The 23,199-nt window shown below is 36.1% G+C and overlaps 1 protein-coding gene across 9 annotated transcripts in view; it reads left to right on the forward strand.

The window, feature by feature from the left end:
- LOC106154031 (CLIP-associating protein 1-B) overlaps positions 1-23,199 on the forward strand; it is a 90,201-nt gene that overhangs the window by 17,460 nt on the left and 49,542 nt on the right. For 2 of the 9 annotated variants that reach the window (XM_087017926.1, XM_087017928.1), the window contains exon 1: positions 9,496-12,476. The exons of 2 other annotated variants lie outside the window; for them this stretch is intronic. In XM_087017926.1, the coding sequence (XP_086874052.1) occupies positions 11,456-12,476 (1,021 nt within the window). In that variant the 5' untranslated portion in view covers positions 9,496-11,455. Of the gene's footprint in view, positions 1-3,426; positions 3,481-9,489; positions 12,477-23,199 lie in introns of those variants that run through there. 5 more of the 9 variants (XM_087017930.1, XM_087017925.1, XM_087017924.1 and 2 more) reach the window with 5 other exon arrangements.

A 23,199-nucleotide genomic window follows, 5' to 3' on the forward strand; every position in this document is an offset into this window, starting at 1 on the left:
TGGTCTCACCTGGCACAATGGTTGTGCTGATTGTGAACACAATCTAGTTCATCAGTACTAGTTTTTGTACATAGCAAGAAGGACCTACTTTCTTGCTGTTTCTATATGGAATTCAGTTGGGATAGTAGATGTTTTAAGTAATAAAGCACCACTTACATAAGACGTGTTGGCTTTTTAACTTCCAATTGGAGAGTGGTTGGAAAAATTGAGGATAGAAAAAAAAAGTTGTCATTGGGGATACCATTTTTATGTACAGACACAGATGTGTCTGTACATATTGCCATCACCTGCGTCTGTCGTCGCCGATGGCGATGGCGATGCCGATGCCGATGCCGATGCCGATGCCGGCGCCGTGCACTTTCCTTGTAAACACGATAAGTGGAGGGCAGTTTTACTTTTTGGCTTTATATTTACAGAGCTGATGAATATTCATAAAACGCAGGTCAAGTTCGAAAATCAGCATGATCGGGCCATTATTGTAGAAGTTATGCTGTTTTTTCACTTTTCAGCATATTTTTCACATTTCCTCAGATTCAATTCTTAGGCATGTTAACAGTCTCATTATTAAACTAATAAGATACGTAAAAGTGTTTGTTTGACATTTCCTGCATCTTTACAACATTGTTAGTTGATTTTGTAAAAATGATGGTAAACTTGTTATCGTGTATTGTGTAATAAAGTTTCAAAAATGGAAATAAATTCATATCATTGCAGTTTGTCAGATTGAATTATTCACTATGTTCAGAATCTCAGAATGGAAGAAATTGGACATTTAACACTGCTCTGTTGATATTTTTCCCATCTCATCAATTTTCTTAGTTGATCATATAAAAATGGCAGTAAACTGTTAATTTTGTTTTATGTTAAAAATTGTTAAAAATGGAAAAAAAAAACATTTCAGAACAGTGCTGTCTTGTTTACATTTTGGCATTTTCAAGTTGTGACTTTGAAGTTCCATGGGCCTGAAGACCTTTGCTAGTCACATTTTCTGAATATCCATGATACTAATATTTTATTATTAAAAATTGATGGTCATCATGCTGTTAAACATTATGTAATATTGCATCAAAATTTGAAAAAAACCTATTTTGGGCACTGCTCCCATGATGACCATTTAAGAAAAACCATGTCACTTACTGTTCTCAAACAGTACAGTAAATATATATAGATGTGTCTGTACATATTGCCATCACCTGCGTCTGTCGTCGCCGTCGCCGTCGGCGCCGTGCACTTTCCTTGTAAACACGATAAGTGGAAGGCAGTTTTACTTTTTGGCTTTATATTTACAGAGCTGATGAATATTCATAAAATGCAGGTCAAGTTCGAAAATCAGCATGATCGGGCCATTATTGTAGAAGTTATGCTGTTTTTTCACTTTTCAGCATATATGCAACACTGTAAACACATTTCAACGAAAACCGATAGGCCTGTTGTCATGAAACTCACAGGAAAAATTGATCTTACTAAAACGCAGGTCAAGTTAGAAAATTGGCATGATCGGGCCACTATTTTAGTAGTTATGCTTTTTTTCTTTTTTCAGCATATATGCAACACTGTAAACACAATATAAGAAAAACAGATAGGCCAATTGTCATTAAACTCACAGGAGTGGTCAATCCTGCTAAAACGCAAGTCAAGTTCAAAAATCAGCATAATCAGGCCATTATTTTAGAAGTTATGCTGTTTTTTACATTTCCTTAGATTCAATTCTTAGGCATGTTAACAGTTTCATTATTTAATTAATAAGATATGTAAAAGTGTTTTTTTTGACATTTCCTGCATCTTTACTACATTGTTAGTTGATTTTGTAAAAATGATGTTAAACTTGTTATTGTGTATTGTGTAATAAAGTTTTAAAAAATGGAAATAAACTCATATCATTGCAGTTTGTCAGATTGAATCATTCACTATGTTCAGAATCTCAGAATGGAGGAAATTGGACATTTGACACTATTCTATTGATATTTTTCCCATCTCATCAATTTTCTTAGTTGATCATATAAAAATGGCAGTTAACTGTTAATTTTGTTTTATGTTAAAAATTGTTAAAAATGGAAATAAACCCATTTCAGAACAGTGCTGTCTTGTTTACATTTTGGCATTTTCAAGTTGTGGCTTTGAAGTTCCATGGGCCTAAAGACCTTTGCTAGTCACATTTTCTGAATATCCATGATACTAATATTTTATTATTAAAAATTGATGGTCATTATGCTGTTAAACATTATGTAATATTGCATCAAAATTTGAAAAAAAACTATTTTGGGCACTGCTCCCATGATGACCATTTAAGAAAAACCATGTCACTTACTGTTCTCAAACAGTACAGTAAATATGTACAGATGTGTCTGTACATATTGCCATCACCTGCGTCTGTCGTCGCCGTCATCGCTGTTGCCGGCACCTTGCACTTTCATTGTAAACACGATAAGTGGAAGGCAGTTTTACTTTTGGGCTTTATATTTAAAGAGCTGATGAATATTCATAAAATGCAGGTCAAGTTCGAAAATCAGGATGATCGGGCCATTATTGTAGAAGTTATGCTTTTTTCTTTCACTTTTCAACATATATGCAACACTGTAAACACATTTCAAGGAAAACCGATAGGCCTGTTGTCGTGAAACTCTCAGGAGTAATCGATCTTACTAAAATGGAGGTCAAGTTCGAAAATTGGCATGCAGCCTGAGTTGGAAAAGCAGTCTAATTGGCTTCTTTTTCTGGAAGTTATACATTTTCAAAGTGTGAACTTGAACTCTCATGGGCCTGAAGCCTTATGCTTGTTACACATTTTACTTTCATTGGTATTACCTGTTGAGCATAATTAAAATTTGATGTTGAATTTACAGTTTAACATAATGTACTTTTGCATCAGAATAAACAGTAGCCTATTTTGTGCATAGTTATTTCCTGCTTTTTGTCTGTACATTTGACAGCTTTGCTGCCTTGTCTTGGTATCATATCAATGCTTTCAATTCAGTGTAGTCAAGTTGTCAGATTTTAAACTTCTTACAGTTCTTTTCCTGTGCTAGTAATAGTGTTTTTGCATGTATGTAAACAATGACGTATAAATGCAGTGTGATCTATTCCCATGTGCAATGTAAACCACTAGCTCCTTACCAAAATGCCAGAAAAATTGAAGCCAGGGCCCACCAAAATTGTATAAACATGTTCAGTGACTGGACATTGTTTCAGCCAGGGTCCAGTGAGTTCTCTGACTGTTATGACCTATGGGGACAATATATTGCTGTTACAATATATTATTGCTGGTTCATTTATTTTCTTTTTGATCTGCAACATTTCAAGTCGACTGTTTTATGTTGTATGATATGGCACTTACTATATTTTTTCTTTAAACATGGTGTAATTGTTGTTTGTATTGACAGTTTTATATCAGCAAAGTGTTTCATATTTGCTTTTTTCTTTCGCTAGACCTGTCATCAGACTGGCAATTCCCGCCTCACTATGGGAATGGTGAGGCTCTAGGTAAAAACTGGGCTATACCACCACTAATGCCTCAACTTGCATATATTTTACTAAGTAAATATGTGAATATAAAAAAGCAGACCTGGGGATGTCTCCTTTCCAAACACCTGTTTGTTGGGAAATTCACCTATTTTTTTTCTATGATTTTTGGTAAACATACTCTCTTAATTTTTTTTTTTAAACTAATATGATTACAGAGCACATGATACCTAAATGGCAGAAGGCATTATAATTACATTTCTTGCTTTGAGCAGTGCAATAGGGATAACTTTATATTATGAGGGCTTTTTGATTGAATATTTTGATACCTTTTATTTATTAGTTTATTGCTAGATGCATAGTAAAATCACCCCAACATATTCATGCTTTTCTGAGCCATAAGAGCTAAATAACAATGGTTACAGTTTCTTCTTGTAATGATGTCAATCACAGACTGTTGGTGGCAGCACATTATGGGTCAGTCTTTTCATAACAATAGGTGGCAGCACTTCACAAAAGACACTAATATATCAGCTGTCCATCAGTGTAAAATATATATTTAGACATTGGATAAAATAGGCAATTTTTTCATTTGGAACAAATTCATATTTTTCTATTTTTAAATATTTTTTTGTTGTATTTGTAGAATTACATTGTTTTAGAGTTTGTGTATGTCATGTATGTTTTCAGCTTTCAGACTCTCCCTAAACTATGATGGCCTCAAACTATTACACAATTCTATGTTTGTTATAGGTGTTTACACGCACTGTTTTCTCTCTTAAACGAAAACGGTGACCTTCAACCCCTTTTGCTCTACAGTGCAACTTAAAAGCAAACACTGAGTTCATATAAAAGAATGGTGAATGGGGATAAATACACTCATTCAGATATGTCTCTTGGTATGTGTTCATATACACTTTTAATGAGATACCTGCATTGTGGCATTTTATGCATTTTTATACATATGTAAGCATATAAACAGAGATGCACATTCACACATTCATTGTCTCACAAATGCATTAGAAGACATACAAATATTACAGTAGCCTCAATGAATATGTTAGGCCTGAATTACACATCTTTATGTCAAGTTGCCATTTTGTCTCATAGTTTGTAGTAGATGTTGTGACACAATTCCTTGTATAACAGTGAAATGTTTTTGGCTGATAAAATGTAATATTCATATTTCATATGGAGCAATCAATCAGTTGAATGTCATTTCTTGGCCAACACATTTTTACATTATTATTATTATTATTTTTATTATTGTTATTATTATTATTTTTTTTTTTTGAGATGATTTTTCAAAATTGTCAGCAATATCTGTAATTTTATATCATGCCATGGTGGTCAGTATGTAGTCTATCATCCACTATCAGTACTATATTCCAATATGCCTGTTCTTCTACAGTGCACATTACAGCCAACTTAATTCTAATGCGTGTATGTAAGACATTGATGGCCTCATCAATTCATGTTAACAAGGTAGATGAAGTCACTGGATGGTGGACAGCAAACCTTTTAGTGTTATCAGAACATCTGAACTTGGCTTGCCCTGTTATTGGAGATGGTGCTTCGTGCACACTGATTGTTAAGACTGGGAAAATGGACCCAAATGTGCTGGGAATTAGTTTGACTGGATGATCTGAGTGACATCTGTGTACTCAGTGATATGACCACTGGTCACGTTAAACCCAACACTAGAAGCCAACTATAACTGATAAAAAATATTAGAAACAAATGTCATTAAAAAGATGGCAAAGAATTACAACTGGCCCTGTGAAATAATGAACCTATTATAGAGATTTGGGAACTAAATAAAACAGATATAAGGGAGAAAAATGGAAGTTTCAACGAGGTTGTTGTTGTTGTTGTTGTAAATAATGTGTTCTTCACCTGTGTCAGATACCTTGAGATAGTTGTCATACTGGGGTAAGGGTGGACTGATCTGGATCAGTGGTCAGGTGAAACGGTCAATGCACCCGTGATCTGGAGGGCAAATGGGCAGAATCCAGCCTGTTTTTGTTCCATGAAAGTTTCAATTTTGGTTCCAGATATATTTAAGTGTTTTCAATTTTTTCAAAAGATTTTTTAATTGTTTACAAATAAATAAATAAATAAATAAATAAATAAAATTAAATAAAACATAATATAAAGAAAAAATAATAATTAGCTGCTTCAGAGGATTCTTGAATTCAGTGAAATTACAAGTATTAAGATAATGATGATGAGGAAAAAGATAAATATATATAGAAAGCAAAACTTGCATTCATTTCTAGATAGAAAAAAAGTAATTAACATATTTATGTGACTCTGTGTGTGGTTTATGTGGGATTATCCACTGCAGCCTACCATAGAGAACTGCCTAGTGGAATAAGTTAAGAGGGATCACCCTGAGAGAAAAATCATTTGTTTACTCGCAGCCGCTGACATAATACAGACCACATTATCTTCTTCCTTACGTCCCCAGCACAATGATAGAATGACATCAGCGAATTAGAAAAACTAAGGGTGAATGCTTTGGGAGGATTTGGCCATAGTGTATAGCATTAAATGCCCTTTAGTATAATCCGGTTTCAAATCCAGAGGTTCTTCAGGTATAAAGGTTTGAATGCAGTTTTTCCTATATTAGATTTCACTCCAGTTTGAGCCTGGCATCTATTTACATGGCTTTGTATTTGATTCCGGCAGCATTCCTAAGCGTAAAGTTTCTTTCTTTTATAAAAAAATAAATTGTATGGCTTCCCCGCTGCCCTTTCTGGTGCTTTACTGCCATTGAATGGGGATAATAGGGTGTAATCCAATAGGAAAGAAGTTGACACTGGATCAGAGAGTGAATGCTTCATTATGTCCAGACCCAGATTCTGATTTCCACTTTTATGTTGATTTTTCACCTTTAAGTACCTCTGACTTGAGAGGTGGGGAGAGGTCGGGCTCACTGTGGTAACTGAATCGGGCTCTCCCTATTCATCTGTTAGTTGTGTATGTGTAATGCAGTGAGTAAAGACTTTTCCATTCAGTGTTGGCAAAGGATGGTATTCTACCTCTGTACACGTTCAAATAATTTAATATTCAGTTAAGAATGTTTTCTAATGTCAGTGCCCATGTAAAAGTTATTTCTGTTTTAACCTGAGCATTTTTCTGTTGACTCACTACATTTGGTGGTGCCTTAATCTTAAAGGTGAATTTATCTGAGTATTGAGAATGTAGGAGTTTTGACATTGAGAAGTTGTGAAATGTTTGAATGGAGCTATAAATCACACAGTGCTCATTGAAGGCAGAGGATGCATAGCCATCTGGCTGGTGTAGATAGCTTGTTTAGACCAGTTACTTGGGGGGAAAATACTAAATAAATTATAGTACAAGTCATAGAAAAAAAAAAAGAAAAACATACACTTTGCCATATTTTGGTTTGAAGCAAATTTTTATTTACTTATTTTTCTGTGACACATATGTAAATATATAAATGTGTTGCGTTAGTGCCTGTCATATATTTTCAAGCACTTTATTACCTTAGACTTCATCAGTTAAGTTTGTTATGTGAGGAATTTGTACCTTCATTACTAAACTAAAGCCAAATGTATCAAATCACCATGGAAACCCATAACAAATGAGCTGGAAACGAGTCAACAAAGTGACATCAAACATGGAGGGTTAAAATGTGCTGCTGATCACGCAGCCATTTTGAATTGTTTTTCCATCGTGTTTGCTTGGTTATAATATGGTTACGCAAATTTCGATCAGGAGGAGGCTTTAAATCAGTTTCATGTGTTCCATACTGATTCTGACAGCTTCAGAAGTATATATATCCCCACCCTCACACTTATAAACAGTTTTCCAGTTGCTTTTAAAAAAAGTGGATTTTACCCTGCAGTTCCCCTCTTAAGTTTTGATAATTGCGAGCTGAACAGATGTTTGTTTAATGTGTAACCTGCCGCAGGCTGTCATCACCAGCAGTGTCAGGGTGCAGAGAGAGAGAGAGTTATATACAGGTAGCAGACAGACTGTTTTGACGTGAAATTTGTGAGAAATTCACCTGATTTCGTGAAGTACAAAGCTTTTACTGAGGCCCTTTCACCGGATCTTGTGAAGTCTGGGAGTAAAGGCAAGATGGCTCTATCAGGAATCTGACTACAGACCGGTAACTACGCGGTGAAATTTATCCTACTTTCTCGGAAGTTGGCTCCTAGGAAATGGCAAATCAGAGATGTGATTAGGAAGTGTAAATGGGACTGCTAATTATCTTGGGAAATTGTGGAGAAAAACATTTCTTCTTACGTGGATGAATGGGTTACTATATGAGGAAAAAATATCCAATAGTACGTGCACAGACTCGGAGCCTTATTTGATATGATGGAAGAAATACTCTAATGATAGTATTACAATGAAGATGGCAGTAACCAAGTAGTTGGACAACATAAAGAAAGTGTAAGCCTTAGCCAACAGCAGTGACTGGAATGGTGTAAGTTCTCACAGGAAGTGTTACGAGTTCAGCTATATATATTTTTGTGTACTGACATCTGAAATGAGACTACAGACAGTAATGTTATATGGTACAACACAAACCAGTGGTTATAATGCCTCGGGCTCTGGCAGAGAACGTTCTCAGCACAGCAAGAGAGATATTCACATGGCTGTGAAGAGTCAATAGCAATGTTGTTGAGATGTACTCAAAGTGAGGGATTCTTGAACTAGTTCAGCATTCTGTGATAAGTGTTTCAACCTCCAGACAAAATGGTATAGAAAAACAAAAGAAAAAGTGTGAAGATAAATTGACCATTTTCTAAACTGGGCTCTCCCTCCCCCTCCTCCCCTCATTAAACCTGTTCACCTGTCTGATCAGTTAACACCTAAGTGCACAGGAAATACAGGTAAACACTACCAGGTATTGGCCTCCACAGGGACCAGAGATATTATATTATATATACTGTATTGGATAGAGCCTGCAGTTATTACATCCCAACTCCATTGCTATAGCAGGACCACTGTAGACCTCGCTACCTGGATCAATAATTTTATGGATCTGGTTTCCAATCAGGCTGGAGAAAGTATGGACAGTTGATCAATCATCTAGAAAAAACAATATTATTTTGCCCATGTGTTGAGATACCGGATCGGCTCGCTGGCATTGGGTATGCAGAAGAACACTGTCTTAATGCAGTGTTTATATTGTGATAGCTGTCATTAGTGATAACACTGTGATAGTAAATATGACCTTGTTGGGTGACAAAACTGAAATATCAGGGTATCAATGCTTTAAGGAGGGCAAGGTCTGGTGTCAGTGTACATGATAACTTTAATGTCACAGTGTCACCTGTCACCAAACATGTCACGGTGAATGTGACAGAGGTGGACTAGCACATAGACTAGCACGTGTCAGGAGATCATGACAGTGTTATCAAACAGCGCAGGTTGCATTAAGATAGCCAGTGTCAACTTGGCGTTTGCCAGATTGCTGTGTCATTGCCAGAGGTGACAATATCTGTCCACTCTAACTGCTGGAAGATAGGATAAAGAAAAAAGGAGAACTTGAAGGTACATAGATCATTTCCAGTATGAAGAGAAATCAAGACCATCTTACTGTCTTGAATACCATGTAAAGCCTGCCACAAATCACCAAACTCAAAGGAAGACCATTAAGAATACTTACATAAGATGAACAGGGATTATATACATGTGACATAAAATGAAGTGATATGATTTATGTTCGAATGGAGACTGAATAAAGCTGTAACAGATATGAAACATCCCTTATGTGGATTCATTTTCAATGCGGAATGGTCATGTGAATACAAATATATTTTGTCAGTTGGGCAAATACTCTAACCAGTTTGACTGCTGCTGTGAAATATCATCTTCCCTTCAACCAAATAGGAGCATTAGGTTACTTTTATCCACTAAAATATATTATAGCTGAAATACATAGCTGTTGACTTCACAGTTTTAGGATTTTGCATATATATAATCAACAGGATAGCTGCAAACTGTAGCTGCAATAGAGACACAAATGTTCACCACAAGACAGTTGGGAATTGAATTTCTTTTTATCAGTGTGTGATGTTTAGTAACTTGCTGGGCAACCAGCTCCAAGGTAGCACTGTACACATGTACTGGTACAGATAGATATCTACTCACTCCGTCATGCTTCAGTGACTGGGGGAGTCCATGCTTTGTCACAAGCCCTCAGGTATGCTAATGGCAACCAGATATATATCTTACTTTCAAATGTGTGTTTGCCATAGTCCTGTATGTCCCCTGTGTAACTGACTACAACACTCCACAAGCACTGGACTAAAGTGGCCTGGTTGAATTTGACTGGTCATTTGGTGGACATTTGTGTAGGAGTGGACGCAAGTGGTGGACATTGTTTATGGTGACAGATGGTAGGATGTCTTTGAAAATGGATATAACTTTAGGCAACAGGTATTTGGCTTGATGATGACCAAGAACTTAAATAAGGGCATCTGTAGCTGCTGAAGACAAAGGAGTTAGGGCATAAAACTAACCAGTCTGTATAAGAGACATTACTTCCCACCTTTGTTTCTGAGGATATCAGTGGATGTCTAGGCAATAAGTTCATTGCACTGTGAACATTGGAAGAGCATTTTTTATCAGCTTGGAAATAATTTACCAGTACAACTGTACTCAGTATGCTGTGGGATATTTAACAGTACCTCAGTGTTTGAAAGCAGGTATCGCAGTAACTGTATCACTGTTGTAGTACTGAATGAGGTGTCAGCGTAGAGCGCAGCTTCACTGGTAAGCTACAGGTATTGTTCCCTCCTTTGAGTGTTCACTTGACAAGAATAACACCTGCAGAACGAGTTAAGCTACAACCATACACCTGTCCAGTTGGGCGAGCAGGGAAGGGGGCAGTGTGACAGAAGTCGTAGGCAGATAGCAGTGCAGGAGGAGGTTCCAAGGACCAGTTTTCCATTTCTGTCAATACAGGTATGCGTGCTGGCATGACTGGAATACTCATCTCCCTGTGAGAGGGTGAATTAATACCGTATGCGGAAGGAGTGGACTCTTTAGCTGAACTGTGACGGTTGTGTTGACACTTGCATGCTGACTGTTTGACACTGTTTTGACACTGCTGTGACATAAAGATTGACAGGGGGAATACTTCAAAGGTGATTGAACCTCGTGTCAGCACAAGGAGCTGTATAGTGATATAATATTGCAGGCTTTTTGTATGCATATATTATAGATCATTTATAAGGCAGTGCCGCACTGTTTTGATACTGTATTGATTCATTGGGACCGTTCACTACAAACCCTGAGGTGATTGACTGAAAAGGCAGCTCTACAAGAAAAACTTGCATAAATTCTTGGATGCATCAGGAATTGATACCTCATTTCCAATTTTATTATCTAAGAAGATAAACAGGAATTCAGGAAAGAAGCTTAATAGTGAACAAGACTCAGAATTGGAACCATAACACTAGAGAACCTCAGCGAGGCTGTGTGATACTTTCTCTGCCAGTCATAATTGGGGATCTGCCTGCTTACCTTCAGTGTGAGGTTGTTTTGAAAGATCTGCCAGTGAAGAGATGTAGCAAGGCTGACATGTATTTATGTTGAGGAGATAAATCTTTACCTTAATTGGAGGTGGTTTCCCTAAAAAATAAGCTACTGGTTTTTATGTGAAATTAAGAACAGAAAAGTTCACTACTGTGTCGGGGGGAAAAAAAGGAAGAGGGAAAGGCATAGTTTTTGCTTCTTTTATAATCATCAGTTGAAATTCATTTGGCCAAGAGTTGTAACCTATAGCATACCAGTAAAGAAATTGGAAAAAAATAATTGAGAGGATTACCAAGATCCTGGAATATTTGTCTGAGTGATAATAAAAAGGGCAACCCTCTAAGTGCCTTCCCATTGACTTCACCATAGCATGCCAGGTGAGAGTTTGCAACGGCCTATTGCCTGCTGACATTAACACCAGTGGGAGAAAGAGAGGTGAAATAGCTCTGTAGAATTTGGCTGGGATAGTAACATGTCTAGGTCGGGGTCAGAGAAATCTCGGGGTTATAATACCCCTGCTGTGATGAGAGACAGTTTTAAAAGGACGCAGTACATGACTGAGGAGCAGCTCTGGGCGGAATACGGCCAGCCCGAGGAAATGGTTCGTTCGCCAGTCCTGAATCATAGTCCAGAAATCTCAGTTAATAAGTTCCTTTTTCCAAGCACACAGGCCACACGGGCTGCTACACCTGATGGAACTAAACATCGGGCCAGTTCTCGAAAGAGGAATGACTCTGCAGGGTCGTGGAAGGAGCATATAGCTCACGGACATCATCGTGAAAACAGCCGCGAAAATTCTGCTTTGAGTCCCGTGGCTGCTGGGGCACACTTGCAGTATTCCCACCCTACTGCTGCCCAGCTAGGAGACAGAGTACGGCAGGACTCCTACAGAGACCAGGACCAATATACCTCAGCTGATAGCGGAGTCTACAGCTACGTTTCTTCATCTAGTCATACTAACGACATTCATCACAAACTACCTTCCTCGTCTGCTTACTCTAAAAAGAACATTAATTTGTCAGATATGGCAGACAGTGGTGGTAATCCTCGATCGCCACTTTCTCCTGGGTCACACCAAACGTTGCGACGATGTGCTGGTTCACCATTTTTATCTGACTCTCCGACGAGTTTTGAAGAATATGTCCAAGACAGGCATAATCCATATCTTGACTTTATACAGGAAGACGTGGAAGAGAAAGTTGAGGACACAGCGTTCAGAGCTCGTAGTAATATTGGAGTGTACTGCACAATGCAGCGGAGGCGAAGACCACAGAAACCTCGGACCAGGACGTATTCAGATAGGGCAGAAAATGGTGGGCAAAAAGGGCGAGAATCGCCATCCACTGGCGCCTCACAGAGATTACAGAATTTCAGTGAGGAAGAGGTAGAGCAGCGTCAGGAGAAGAGCCTCCCATCTCCAAGTGAGAGAGCCCTGTATTCTACCCTCCCACTTCGAAGCAAGGGCCATCACATTCCACAGCCGTCAAAGCAGTGTAGGTAACCTCTTGTGTTGTTGTAGTGCCAGGGTAAATATTGTAATGCGATCCACAAAAGAAAGTTTGAAAACATGTAACAATTCCTGTAAATGCCTTTGAAGAATGGTGCGCATTTGTCTAGTGTTTAACTCTTGTTTAACTGTACACAGCTTATTGTGGCCAGCTAAAATGAGGGAACAAAAACATAACATATAACATACAGGTGGGGATGACCCTGGGGATCAAGTAGTCACCTTGTGATACCTCCCATATGTTATATACACTATCAGGGCACACAAAAATACTATAAACCCGGGGCGGAGGATAAGGAAAAAGAGCAGTTATGTTATCCATGGATTCAGAACAAAGATTTTGGTCTTGTGATCATATTAGAAGTATTGAGTTTCATAGTTGTTTTTGTTTGTTTGTTTACACTCATGAATTTTTAAATTGCTGTGGTATTTACTTTGAAAACATGCAAACCAGCTGTTTGCCGACAAATTTTGAATATTTCATTGAGCGTTATGAAATTTATCAGAGAGAAATGTGGCGTCTTACATTTGATGTTCCTGTATCGGCATATATTGCCAAAGTTTTCTATTTTCCATTTCTGCTGGGGTAGGCTTAGAAAGAGGTGCCCCTTATTTCAAGCATTTGATTGAAAAGTATGTGGTTAACTATTAAAAAAGTTAATATTTTCTACATCTCCATTAGAAACTTCTTCAAGTCAATAAAAAATATATATATTTGAAGTTAAAAAAGAGATGAAAGATACTGGCTTTATGTTATCAGAACATTTATCAACACTGAGATAGTTGTGGTCATCTATAACATGTTTTACCTTAACCACAACACTTGGTCTTTTCTTCAACTTTACAGGTCTCGTAAGCTGTGATTTACGTCCTTGATTGTGATACAAAATAAATGGAAGTAAATATTCATGTTAGATTGGGATGCTTGGTTCCCCCCATACATAAAACCTCCATTAATGTGGTATTGTAGGTAATGTGCATCTTGTTCTCCATTTAGGTAATGTGAGAGTTGGGTAGTTCTTGGATTTGGATGAGTGGAGAGAGAGAGAGAGAGAGAGAGAGAGAGAGAGGGAGAGAGAGAGAGAGAGAGACGGACGACTGGCCTAAAATATCATTGGGCATTTGGTTTTGTATGAATGAGATTTTTTTGCATAAAGTAGGGGTGTTTGCAAGTCCAATTTTCTGTCATCCAAGTTATTAACCCTAATCATATATTAATTTTGACATTTCTTGAATATTATTAATAAAGATACGTCTACACAGAAGATGTCATTGGAGCAGGACCTAGACAAAATGATGCCCTTAACAGCACTGTAACAACCACCTTAGCTTAATTTAGGAAGATCATTCTGTTTAAGTTCTATCATCATCACTCTTAATGATATCCTCTTTACTTGATAAAGATGCCAATGTGGTTGTATAGTAGCAGTATGTCACCTGCCAGTCTGACCATAAGTAACATGGACTACAGCATGACCATAGGTTTGACCTCTCCAGCGTTGACCACTGGTCATTTTGATGGCGACAAGAATGGGTATTAACATTGTATGAGGAGTAATAGATATAAGCGTCAGGGAATATTAATGAGGAAAGTCACCCTTCCGTACATTGACCTATGTTGATTATAGGGATATTGTAGTTAGACGTCTAATTTTAGGTTATGTTCCTGGTTGACAATGATTATTGAGATAAAGATGTTTTTATTGAGTTTAAAACACATTTTATTTGAGTCATTGCAGGTGTGAGAATGCTGTCGTAGGAGGACAGGTGTGTTCTTTAATTGCGTATTTGTTTTTATTTAATTACCCATATGACGTAGAGGATGCTCTTGTTTACTTGGCTAGGAAGGCGTGGAGATCATTTTTTACATTCCTGAGGACAGCGTAGTACCTGTTCATTTTGGACATGTGATAGGTTTTTTTTTATTTTCAGCGTAGCATTTTAAAGAGTTCCCCATTAAAATGATTGCCCCCTTCCCCTCTTAAGTTTAGGTCCTGTGACACTTGAAAAAGAGGGTATCATTGTCACATGTAAGACCATCTGAAATCCAATGATTGATGGCACGATGACACTCGCAGACTTTCTTCATATTTCATTGTAAAACAACTGAGACTTAACACATTGGCAAATGATTTGTCAGCTACTTCCTAGGTAATGACATCAGAAGTAAAAGATTATGATCTGCCATCTTTTTATTGTCCCTTCTCAAGATTAATGTAAAAAGAGACAAAAGTGGGTGACAAAAGTTTTTTTTTTCTTTTTTTTTTTTTTTTAATATGTAGCATTTCAGGGCCATATAGGCAAACATTAGAATAGGGATTTGTTTCTCTTCTTAGTTCTTGGTTCTTCGTCCCAAGTAAAGCAGCCATATTTCTATCTGTACATAATCTTCATCATCTAGATGTAATGGAGTAAGGATTTCTTTCTGGTACTACTACATAAGTTAAGAATCTAACATAGCACCTTCTTCTAGATTTCTATCTGTATCTCTCCATCATGTGGATATATCACCATAGTGCACCCAGCAGATAGGTGGTTATAATTGAATTAGTGTCAGTGTAGAGAATTATGACTTCTGATCAGCTATCACTGGGACCTGTATCATTTAAATTGTGTATCAGAGACTGTGGAAAATACACCTATAGAAGTGATGGGTGTAATGGTCGATAGATTTTTAATTTCTTATGAAAAAATCTCTAGGCAAAATGCATTTTTTTTTTCATTTTCTTGAAATTATAAAAGAGGATGAAAAATTACATTTTAAGTATTAAATAAATTCAAATCATAAAATATATAGAAAAATAACTTGAAAAGAGAATTCTTTTTAATTTAAAAATGTTAATCCTTTTAGATAACTTATCCACAACCATATTCTAAATCAGTCATTCATGTATAATGGAGACGGGCATTGGTGGTCAGAAGTAGACTGGTCAAACTAAGTGGTCAGTGATAATGTATGTTGACTGACCACATTAAATGATAACCAGGCTAAGCGGTGCTTGTATAGGTATAAGATAACTGGTGATCTTGAGCACCACTGGTGTTAGTTTAGTGCAGTGCTTTCAGATGAAGTATTTTGTGTGTGTTGATGTTGACACTGGGCCTTACAATAACTGCCTTATGCTACCAGGGGGATTCTAGGCTAAAGTGAAGTGGTTTGTTGGCACTGATGAAATGACAAGGTACTCTCTGACATAATACATATTAACCAAATGCTTAACAAATTTGAATTTTACGTATGAAAATATAAAATTTTGCTCTTCTACAATTCTTATTGATTTAGTTCAAAGTTTTGATGAAGCTAAAATTATTAAGGTATATGTATGGTCCAAGAAAATGTTATAGCAAAAAGATGTCCCCGTGAGATGTTGGTTATAGATGCAGTATATTATGTGGTGGTGGAAAAAGTCAGTTAGAGGTTGAAAAAAATAATAAAAACAAAAATTTTGAATTGTATAGAAGCTTCAGTATCTGTCAAATAATATTATCTTAGGGTTCACTTAGAAAGAAATTAACTTCTGATTGATCAAATGAGGTTAAACATTCTGACTATGGAAGAATTCGATGCTTAAATAATCTTGTTATGGAGATAATTGTTCAGCAGAAATTAGATACAGTGGTCATTGATCTGGAACAGAAGTATCGGGTGTAGGGTCAGTAAATGGACACAGCCGTAGTTGAATACAGCCATTAGAAAGCTATTTGTTCAATTGGAACTGACTGAATGGCAGAAATTGATTAGAGATAATCAAATTAATTGAATGATAATATCAAATGACCCATACTCCATGCATGTCACTACCTTCTCAAAGGAAATTTTCTCTAAATTGGATGAGGGCTATTTTTAGAAGTGTAAAGGTGTAAGGTTTGTGTTCACATATTTGTGGAAGGGCTCCTCAAAAAGCTGGTCTAGATTTACCCTCCTCGTTTGACTCTGATGTGATTTGTAAGAGACTGAATTTAAGTGGTTTCGTGTGTCTTCGGCCTTTATGTAGATAACAATACTAGATATGAGGTAATCACATCAAGTGGATACTTTGCTGTGGAAATTGAGATGCGGTGTACAAACGCTGAGCTTTCTATGATAATATTAGGAGAGGTGGAGTAGAAAAAGCAAGTGAGATAATCGCTTTCTAAGAATGGAAGGAATTTGGTTATACCACAGAAGTGCTTTAGTCATGTTGTATTTCTCTTTTGCACTTTAGTGACTCTGTGTAATTAAGGCCTGTATGTACCAGGTTTAAAAAAATATAAGCAGCATTATATTATTATATATATATATGTGGAAAAAACATGAGACACTCTCGACTGGCCATGTTCTTAAAATTAATCAATACATTTTGCTTGAATAAAAATAATTGCTAATATTAGCTACGTCCAATTTACATCATTGCGAAATCACAAGCAGTTTTTGAAATGATTGTTTTGCACTGCCTGCTACCAGTATCAGTGGTGTGTACAGTATGTTTTTTTCTTCACACCAAGTCATTGAAATTACCTGGAAATACAGATGTATTCATAGTATCACCCAGGTCTGTGTTCCCCAGACAGGAAATGTCAGTTTCTAGGAACTAACTTAGCTGGCATGCTGCACTAAGGAAATGAACTGGTACAGGCAACATATACTAGTAGAAAGTGTGTGTGTGTGTGTGTGTGTGTGTGTGTGTGCTCTTGTGCACGCATTCTAACCGAGGACACACACCCGCCCGAAACCCACTAACCGAGGACACACCTCCAACCGAGGACGTCCTCGGTTGACATAAGCAGTGGAATGCATAAAGGGGCCCATTTCAAGTTAGGTGGTGAAATTTGACGCTATTCTGAGCCAGTCCTCGGTTATGCTGTATAGCGCGGGCCAAATTCCCGCCACGAGTGTATCAGAAATACTGTCCAACTTTTTGTCTGAAATCGGGCTATACACACGCGTCCTCGGTTGTGCTGTAAAGGGCGGACCAAATTTCGCGTCCTCGGTTGTGCTGTAAAGGGCAGACTAAACTGAAACTAATGTTATATCTCAGATGTCTATATATTCAGTAAGTTCATATTTTTAAACTAAAGGTCTTTTTTTATCAAATTAAGCTCTCCTAGGCCGTTACGTAACTACATAACTATCATCGCACTGTACATATTACGGCACGCTTCTTTATTAGTACAACTGACTTGGAGTGGTTTAAATAAAGAAGAACTGTCTGAATTTGTGGCTCACTCGGTAGATCTTAGGACCGACAATCTTTTGAGGGTGCAAGAATTACTCTGAAATAAACTAAAAGTATCAAATAAACGTACCGGTACGTTAATTAATTTTCCAAATTTCTTCCCGCCGGTACGCTCCACTTTCACCCAGTACGCTTATTAATTTTTCAAAAATCTTCCACCCGGTATGTTTATTAAATACCTATTGTACCGGTGGGAAATTACACAAGTACAAGTCACGCTTTTTATTTTCTTAAATTGAAGTATAATGAGAAGAAAATCGAGATCTCAACTCATTACCTACTGTTCCACAAACAGCACTGGAAAGTAGGTCAAGCGGAAGTCGCTCTCTGAACACAACAGTACATGCGTCACCTGATTTCAGTTTCTATAAATAGACGTGCTTTCCCTTCAGCAGTGACAACTACTCATGTATATCGATCGAATGATGCAATGTCGCAAGGTGATAGGATCATATTTATAGCTAAGGAGGTCATTTCAAGTGCAGCAAAGAAGTTGTGTCTGTTTTCAAACGTCAATTATTTCATGCCGATTTATGATTTAAACGATGTTAAATCACATTTCTATGTAAGATAAACCCTTAGGAGTTTACAGGTATGCAAAACGAACCTTATATCTGAGAATAAATTTACTAGTATGAACCGTATGGCTCTCGGAGGCGGCTTAGGTGCGATATATCTGGGTCTTCGGCCCCTGACAATTATGAAATTTAACTCATCCCGTTTTTTAGATAAATTTTAATACTGAGTGAATTTTACCTGGTGAATTTTTTTTTTTTTACAATGATCAATAGCTAGCTTTTTATGTACAGACACAGATGTGTCTGTACATATAGCCGTCATCTGCGTCTGTCGTCGCCGTCGCTGTCGCCGTCGTGGCCGTCGCCGTGCACTTTTACCGATAACACGATAAGTGGAAAACTGTTTTTTCTTTTGGCTTGAAACTTACAGAACTGATGAATATTCGTAATACGCAGGTCAAGTTCGAAAATCAGCATGATCGGGTCACTTATAGGGAATTTATGCTGTTTTTTCACTTTTTTCAGCATATATGCAGCACCGATAACACGATAAGTGGAAAACCATTTTACCTTTTGGTTTCAAACTTACAGAACTGATGAATATTCATAATACGCAGGTCAAGTTTGAAAATCAGCGTGATTGGGTCATTTTTAGGGAAGTAATGCTGTTTTTCACTTTTTTTCAGCATGTATGCAACACCTTTGTGCTTTATGATGGTACTGTATGGATGGCAGTCTATAAAATTGTCCCTTGGGTGATCACTAATTAAATTAAAGTCTATAAAGTCACTTGCCTACTCATTAATTTTCAATTGGCCATTAAATGAGATTACATAAAACACTCCTTGAGATTTCCCTGTAAAGTCCCATAGGTTTAGCTCTCTTAACTGTGTCACAAAATTAGGATTTGGTGATAATTGTGCAGATAAATGGTGTTAAACATTGCAAATAAATTTACAACAAAAAGAATGTGTTATGCCAACATGCTATAGATGAATAACAGTGCTTTATTTTTCTCAAACTTGGTGGGGTTATTAATATCAAGTTAATACAGCTAGATTAAAAGTTTGAATAGCAGCTTTATTGGAATTTTTTACGTTTTTTTTTTTAAATTTTTTTTTAAATTATTTTTCAAACACTAGCATCTTCAAGATGTGATTTTTTACTCCCATCCACCAGAAGTGCTGTGCATTTTCTGTATTTTTGTATATAATTGTTATTTCTTCAGATTTAATTCTTAGGCATGTTAACAGTCTCATTATGGAACTAATAAGATATGTAAAAGTGTTGTTTTGACATTTTCTGCTTCTTAACAATATTGTTGATTATATAAAAATGACGGTAAACCTGTTATAATATTGTGCATTGTGTAATAAAGTATCATAAATGGAAAGGAACTCATCATTGCAGTTTGTCAGATTTAATCATTCACTATGTTCAGCATCTGCAAATGGAGCAAATTGGACATTGAAAATTGTTCTATTGATAGTTTTCCTATGTCAACAATTTTCCTAGTTGAACATTTAAAAATGACAGTTTATTGATCATTTTGTTTTAAAAAAGGTGTTGAAAATGGAAAGAAAATCATTTCAGTACAGTTATCTCTTGTTTACATTTTGGCATTTTGAAAGTGTGACTCTGAACTTCCATGGCCTTGAAGACCTTCCCAAATCACATTTTCTGAATATTCATGATACTTTTATTTTTTTATAAAAAATTTGATGGTCATTATACTGTTAAGTATTATGGTTTATTGCATGAAAGTTGAAGAAAACCCTATTTTGGACACTGCTGCCAGGATAGCGGTTACGGGAAAACCATGTTACTTACGATACTGAAACTTACTGAAAAGTTTCATAAGACAGAAGTGCAGCTTGTGTTTGAAAACCAGTGTGATTGTTTTCTGTTTTGGAGGCAATGCAGGTTTATAGAGTGCTATACTGGCATTTTCAAGTCGTGACTTATCACTCCCATCTGCCAGGAGCCCTGTACTCTTACTTTGTAACATTTTCTGTATTTTGTTAAGTTACAAGAATGATTCTTAGGATTGACATACAGCAAAAAAAAAAAAAAAAAAATTAATAATAATAATAATAATAATATATATATATATATATATATATATATATATATATATATATATATATATATATATATATATTTTTTTTTTTTTTTTTTTTTTTTTTTTTTTTTTAATGAGTTTAAGCAATTTTTTTTTGTGTTTAATTTTCACTGTACCTCATTCTGGCATTTCCAAAGTTTAACTCTTATCAGCCTGACACCTTAGGGACTATTTCCAGACCCTATCACGCTAACTGTGGATCGATCTATCTCCATGGGAATTCTCGCTAAATTGCAATCAATGTAAGTGGCTTAGTTGTCTGTCACGCCTACTGAAACTGGCATGCCAGAATCCTAAGACTCTCAAACTGAAAGCAATTTAGTGAGAAACCCCTTGGAGTTGGATTGATCCTGTTAGATTGATCTAGGTATGGGAACTTAGTCTAATGCTTGATACACATTTTACTTTCATCCTAATCCAATGTTATGCAGAATAAGAATTTGATTTTGGCTATGCATTTACAGTTAGCATAATACATTAGTTTATCAGAATTGACAGTATCCTATTTCCTGCGTTTTTATTTTCAGGTTTTTGTCTGTACATTTGACAGCTTTGCTGCCTTGTTTCTTTCTCTTCTTCTTCTTTACTTTTATTTATTTATTTCATTTTTTTTTTTGGGGGGGGGGGGGGAGCGGTGTAAAGGTTTTTTCCACCCAGTACTTTTATTCCATCCAGTACTTTTATTAAATTTCGAGATTTTTTCCACCCAGTACTTTTATTCCATCAGTACTTTTATTAAATTTTGAGATTTTTTCCACCCAGTACTTTTATTCCATCAGTACTTTTATTCGATACTACAGAGTAGGCTTTTCATAAAACTCACAGAACTGATGATTATAAGTAAAAGAATGGTCAAGATTGAAAATCAGCATGACCAGGCCCTTTTCTTTCAAATGTTATGCTGTTTTTTTTTTTTTTTTTCAGCATATAAGTAACACTGTAAGCACATTTCAGGGAGAACCAATAAGCCTGTTTTCATGAAACTCACAGGAGTAATCAATGTTATCTATATACAAATCAAGTTTAAAAATAAGATTGATTGGTTGAGTTTTGAGGGACTTCAGCTTTTATTTGTATATAAGTGGTTTTCCTCAGATTTGATTGTCAGGCATGTTGACAGTTTCGTTATTGAACTAACTAGATATGTAAATATGTTAGTGTTTGTCTGAAATTTTCTGCATCTTTACAACATTGCTAGTTGATTAAATAAATATGACGGTAAACATGTTATCATGTACTGTGTAATACAGTGTCTCAAAATGGAGGAAATGGGGTGATTATTTTCAAAAGTTTTGCATTTTTTCTCTCCTTTTTTCAGTGTACATGCAACACTGTAAACACACTTCAAGGAGAACCAATAGGCCTGTTTTCATGAAACTCAGAGAACTGATGATTATTAGTAAATTAAAAGGAATGATCAAGATTGAAAACCAGCATGACCAGGCCCTTTTCTTTCAAATGTTATGCTGTTTTTTTTTTCAGCATACATGTAACACTGTAAGCACATTTCAAGGAGAACCAATAAGCCTGTTTTCATGAAACTCACAGAACTGATGATTATTAGTAAAAGAATGGTCAACATTGAAAATCAGCATGACCAGGCCCTTTTCTTTCAAATGTTATGCTGTTTTTTTTTAAGCAAAGAAGTAACACTGTAAGCACATTTCAGGAAGAACCAATAACTTAAAGCCTGTTTTCATGAAACTCACAGAACTGATTATTATGAGTAAAAGAATGGTCAAAATTGAAAATCAGCATGACCAGGCCCTTTTCTTTCAAATTTTATGCTGTTTTTTTTTCAGCATATAAGTAACACTGTAAGCACAATTCAGGGAGAACCGATAGGCCTGTTGTCATTAAACTCACAAGAGTGATCAATGTTATCTATATACAAATCAAATTTAAAAATAAGATAGATTGGTTGAGTTCTGAGGGACTTCAGCTTTTATTTGTATATAAGTGGTTTTCCTCAGATTTGATTGTCAGGCATGTTGACAGTTTCGTTATTGAATTAACTAGATATGTAAATATGTTAGTGTTTCTCTGAAATTGTCTGCATCTTTACAACATTGCTAGTTGATTAAATAAATATGATGGTAAACATGTTATCATGTACTGTGTAATACAGTGTCTCAAAATGGAGGAAATGGGGTGATTATTTTCAAAAGTTTTGCATTTTTTCTCCTTTTTTCAGTGTACATGCAACACTGTTAACATATTTCAAGGAGAACCAATAAGCCTGTTTTCATGAAACTCACAGAACTGATGATTATTAGTAAAAGAATGGTCAAGATTGAAAATCAGCAAGACCAGGCCCTTTTCTTTCAAATGTTATGCTGTTTTTTTTTTTTTTTTTTTTTTTTTCAGCATATAAATTATGTAACACTGTAAGCACATTTCAGGGAGAACCAATAACTTAAAGCCTGTTTTCATGAAACTCACAGAACTGATGATTATTAGTAAAAGCATATTAGTAACACTGTAAGCACATTTCAGGGAGAACCGATAGGCCTGTTGTCATTAAACTCACAAGAGTGATCAATGTTATCTATATACAAATCAAATTTAAAAATAAGATTGATTGGTTGAGTTTTGAGGGACTTCAGCTTTTATTTGTATATAAGTGGTTTTCCTCAGATTTGATTGTCAGGCATGTAAACAGTCTCATTATTGAATTTACTAGATATGTAAAATGGGTTGTTTGACAATTTCTGCGTCTTGACAATATTGCTAGTTGATTATATAAAAATGGTGGTAAACCTGTTATCTTGTATTGTGTAAAAAAAGTGCCAAAATGGAAATGAACTCGTATCATTGTAGTTAGTCAGATTCAATCATTCACAATGTTCGGAA

Source organism: Lingula anatina, chromosome 7 (genome assembly GCF_051362555.1).
Source record: "Lingula anatina isolate TDL-2025a chromosome 7, LinAna3.0, whole genome shotgun sequence".
Lineage (NCBI taxonomy): Eukaryota > Metazoa > Brachiopoda > Lingulata > Lingulida > Lingulidae > Lingula > Lingula anatina.